This window comes from Laccaria bicolor, genomic scaffold, assembly GCF_000143565.1.
Source record: "Laccaria bicolor S238N-H82 LACBIscaffold_42 genomic scaffold, whole genome shotgun sequence".
In the NCBI taxonomy this organism is placed as follows: Eukaryota; Fungi; Basidiomycota; class Agaricomycetes; order Agaricales; family Hydnangiaceae; genus Laccaria; species Laccaria bicolor.
This window is the reverse complement of record NW_001889913.1, coordinates 50,457-54,852: the sequence shown is the minus strand read 5'-3', so window position 1 is coordinate 54,852 and position 4,396 is coordinate 50,457. Positions and strand designations below refer to the sequence as shown.

General features: G+C 47.4%; 3 protein-coding genes across 3 annotated transcripts; 2 read left to right on the top strand and 1 right to left on the bottom strand.

Annotated features, from left to right (window-relative positions):
- Positions 1 to 147: 147 nt before the first annotated feature.
- LACBIDRAFT_332542 (uncharacterized protein) lies at positions 148 to 1,401 on the top strand (the record flags this gene model as incomplete). The annotated part of the gene is made up of 3 exons (XM_001887113.1): positions 148 to 781; positions 971 to 1,088; positions 1,323 to 1,401. 3 exons carry the CDS (start codon positions 148 to 150, stop codon positions 1,399 to 1,401), a joined length of 831 nt encoding a protein of 276 aa, XP_001887148.1.
- Positions 1,402 to 1,938: 537 nt separating this feature from the next.
- LACBIDRAFT_332541 (uncharacterized protein) lies at positions 1,939 to 2,770 on the top strand (the record flags this gene model as incomplete). The annotated part of the gene is made up of 5 exons (XM_001887112.1): positions 1,939 to 1,960; positions 1,990 to 2,180; positions 2,244 to 2,643; positions 2,668 to 2,670; positions 2,718 to 2,770. The coding sequence occupies 5 exons, from the start codon at positions 1,939 to 1,941 to the stop codon at positions 2,768 to 2,770; spliced, it is 669 nt and encodes a 222-aa protein (XP_001887147.1).
- Positions 2,771 to 3,279: 509 nt separating this feature from the next.
- On the bottom strand, positions 3,280 to 4,367 carry LACBIDRAFT_332540 (uncharacterized protein; the record flags this gene model as incomplete). Its single annotated transcript, XM_001887061.1, has 4 exons — positions 3,280 to 3,326; positions 3,407 to 4,036; positions 4,108 to 4,209; positions 4,334 to 4,367. 4 exons carry the CDS (start codon positions 4,365 to 4,367, stop codon positions 3,280 to 3,282), a joined length of 813 nt encoding a protein of 270 aa, XP_001887096.1.
- Between the last annotated feature and the right edge of the window lie 29 nt (positions 4,368 to 4,396).

The window sequence follows — 4,396 nt, the reverse complement described above, 5'->3', positions numbered from 1 at the left end:
CTGAGGATCCCCCTTTTGGCGCTCGAAGAGATTACCCGGTGTATTCAAGATCAAGATTTGGCTAGCCGTCCTCTGTCGGAGAAAATTGCAAGTCTAGAGACCTCCGTTTGGTTTCAGGAAGAAAAAATCACCGGAGCGACTCGCCGGATGGACCGTATTGAAGAGTCTGCCCACATGCGTTGGAAGGAAACACAAGAAGATTTGCAGTCCATCCGAAGTGATCACCAGAGACTGGAAGCCGAGGTGAGGGAAGCCGTCAAGACACTGGAGAACAAGTGGGAGACTACGCCAGCTGCGTTACAAGAGAGTCTCACCCGGGGCTTTGAGAAACTTGCAAGCCGCATCGAAACTGCCAAGCTAACGCTCCACGACCTCACCAAATCAGTCACTACTATTTCGGAGCTCAACCTGCGGCTCGGTGCTCGCCAATCAAGTCTGGAATCGCTCATTATCCAGTTCCTCGGCAACAAGGAGAAGAAGCACACTGGCATCAATACCGATCGCTCAGTCTCACCCGACCGCGGTCAGAAAAGCCAGCAGGTACAAGTCTCCCCGACCCCGGGTGTCGTTCTGCCAAACCCAGTTTCAACCGATCACGCGCAAGTCTCTCCAACCCCGGCCGTCTTTCTGCCTCCAGCATCTGAGAGCCCAGCGGTCCTTCTGTTGGCGCCAAACCCAATTCCTCCAACCCGGGCAAGTTCGCCCGGTCCTTACATTGGGGGTATTAGGAAGTCACCTCGGCTACAGAAACTCGAACCCACACTTCAAACCCCCGCACAGAGTAAGTCTTCTACTTGGTGAGGATTCAAAAATCTGACTGCCAGCAAGTTACAAACAATGATGTCCAAACTGTCCAAACTCCGTCTACTTAATGGTTAGTAGCATACATGTATATTTTTTGGACAATCTTCAATTTTTTTTTGGGCATATTTAATATGAAGTCCTGTGGTGGACATAATAATGAAAGCAGTAAGAAAGCGGGGGGATCTTGGAGCAACTTTGTCCAATGGAGACCGGCATAGTAACAGCTTGGCGTTTATTTCAGGCAGCCGAGTGCGGTTGTTTGAGCCAGACCCGTTCCAACATGGGTATGTTTACAAGAAACATTGGTCGGTATAAACTTGGTAGGGATTTTGAACCGGGGGTGTGCATAATATATTTCACTGCCTTGTGAACGTCACCGTGCTCGGCTTCTTGGGAAGTCATGGACCCAGTAAACTGCATGACCGAATACTGGACCATGACCGGCAAAGAAAAGCCGAGGTAATGTTTGAGCAACTTGGCAAATAAAACCTGAGTGAAGACGAAACTCGGCCGTATAGTGTCAACTGGATGGGACCAGGTTGGGCTGATCCACGCTGCATGGGATTCAAAGCTCTTCAGCAGACCCATGACACATGAGCCCATTCCATGAAGAGACGGGTTGACCCAGGATCCAAGGCATATTTAATTCATGGGGTACTAGCTGACTGACCATGTCACCGTGCTCGGCTTCTTGGTAGGTGATGGACCCGACCCAGTAAACTGCATGATGACCGGCAATGAAAAGCCGAGGTAAACTTGGCAAATAAAAATGAGACGGCTGTGGGCTGATCCACAATGCATGGGATTTAGAGCTCTTCAGCTGACCCATGACACATGTTGAGCCCAATCCATGAAGAGATCGGTTGACCTAGGATCCAAGGCATTTTTAGCTATGTCAATTCATGGGGTACACTTCTCAGCCGATGCACATTACCAGTCCTAAGAGAGTCTTGATGGCCGGTCCACCTTTGATGGGGTCAACTGATCCATGGGCTCATCAGCAGGCACCATCAACTATGGTCTGTTTGTATGGTCGGGGGGCTCAGTATTAGTGGGGTAAGGTAACTAATACTTGTGATTTTGCACCTGGTTATGAGGATTTATTTGAATCTGGTGTCAATGCCGGATACTATAATGTTGACGACATACTTGAAAAGTGAGTGCAAAATTTGTATAATTATTCAGCCATTTCATCTTCATTATCCAGTTTGGTGTTCCGTTGGCTCGCTATTCCGTGGCTCCAGAGTGAACTTGACAAATGGGTCATTGTTCGAAATCGAACTCCTCCACGCGCCAACACCAAGAAGGTCTTGCCTCATGGGATTCCGGAACTGATGCGTGAGAAGCCAGAGCAGTTTGGAGCTCTCAATTTTAAGGTAATTGTCTGCTGAGAAGCATTTCTTTCTTTTGTTTGCTTTCTTTACTCAGCCTTCAACTAGATTCCTGTACCAACAGAGCTCATTGACCGTCTTGAAGCAGAGTTTGCTCCTCCTGACCACCCGGTCTTTCAGCTGACGCCACCCTTATTCAATCAGCGTGCAAGTCCTTTCTATTCTAGCATTGGGTCTCCCATGATCACTTTTCGTACATTCTGGGACATGTACCGCCAACTACTCCATTGTTTCCGTCAAGATTTGGAGACTGACCATGATGAGGCAATGGCCTCTCTCATTTCTTCGCAACGCGCCCACACACAAGAGGTTGAGGAGGATTCAATTCCACTCATGGAAGGTCTGAGGGAACTTCGGCAGGGTGATCAAGTTGTTGGAGCTTATAATCATGATGGTGACGGGTCTGACTATGCGTCCTTCACCAATGATTCAGACGAAGAGTCTGAAGGTAATACATAATTGTAATAAGTAGCTAGTAAGCTTTCGGTTGGGTAAACCAGCGAGCATCCTATTTCATTACAGACCTGCAAGGCGTGACATTGGCACTCTTTGCAAGTTTCTTTCATACTACCTGAGCAACGAGCACCAACAAGTGAGGGAGATATGCATGGCTTGGTGGTCACAGATTACGTTGCTCACATTATCGCATATAAGTCGGGAGTACAACTACCGACATGTTTGACGTTGGCATGTATGTAAAATAGAATGAATACTAATAAAAATGGCGCTGCCAGACTCCAGTGCCCGACTGTGTTCAATGCACATTCCCAGCTTCGGAAATGTCCATTGGTGCAGTTCCCGAGTTGCTAACAGACACCATGACTGGGAGAGGGTTCCGCGGAAACGAAGAATCTGAGCCTGGGGAAGGAATCATGTTCAGGGACTTGTTGTATGTCTCGGTTTTGGCTGCACTTTGAGTGGCATCGACTGGCGGAGGGAGTTGATAAAAACTGCAAAAGCGATTGCATCTGTGCTGAGCCGTGAAGGTTTCAAAATTGGTGTTGCCTTCACCGAAAAGAAATCCAATCAAAGTCCTACTCAACGGGAATCAGAAGTAGGAAAGAAAATAGGAAGAACTGAAAGCTCATGGGTTTGTGATGATCTGGGGATCTGTGAGCAGAGCACGTCCACCTAAAATAATGAAAAGTAAGTCAACACCAAATTAAAATCAAGAAACTTGCCTTGAAGGTCGGAAACAAATGCCTGGCCACCTGTTTCTATGAACTGGACATGCTGTGCAAAAGAAAGAAACTCGGCACGAATAGAACGCTCCTCGTCCTTGAATCTGTAGGGTTTTGCTGAGTTATTATTTAGATACTTGACGAACCAGCCGGGGGCTTCGGAATCAATGAATTCTTCGAGAAGATAGGCATTCTGCCTGCCTTCTGCATCGTTGGAGATGGCGAGACCAGCCTGGACATATCGCATTTGTGGAACCTCAAATGCCGGCAATCCACGAACAGTCACCTCTTTCTCCATGAACTTATAAACGAGATCCATCAGAGCGGAAGCCCACCCCAGGCAATTCAGCTCGACACTTAGGTTCGCCGCCTGGACCTGACTTTGGTAAATGACAGGTTTCTTGGAATTCTCTGAAGTAGAGAACGTCTGCTTGGTGCAAACTCGTGTGGAGTTGCCAAACAGCGGAATGTCAGTATGGCCAAAATGAGCGATTTTGAACGCGCCCTGGAGTGGTTTCGATGATGGCGGATACGAAAATTTCATTTGACGAGGTGGGAATTTCTCCGGATGAAGGAGAAACTCTGGTTTCTGCACCAACTCCGCGAAAGATGGGCGTGACGGTGGTCGAAGAAATTGCGCAGTAATCGTAATAATTTCAACTAAAAAAAAACAGTTTCGAGTTAGCGCTTTTCATAGCAAGCTCATACGTATTCATAGCGTAAAAACTTACAGAGTGATCGCATGTTCTTTTTCCTTGGAGGCTGCTGGAGTAGAAGAGCATGTTTGACTTGATCGAGCGACGGATGTGGAGATGCCTGTTCAGCGCCGTTTGCTATCGCAATGTTCTTAGATATGCGTCAGTTGATGAAGAAGTTACCTGAAAAACAAACTCTTACCTCGGTATCAAAATCTCGAGCTTTCCGCTTGCCAGTGCTCTTCTTTGCTGGTAAAATGACCTGACTGAGACTTGTTGACCCATTCTCGTTGCATTGATAGCCCTAGAAAACACAAGATTGAGT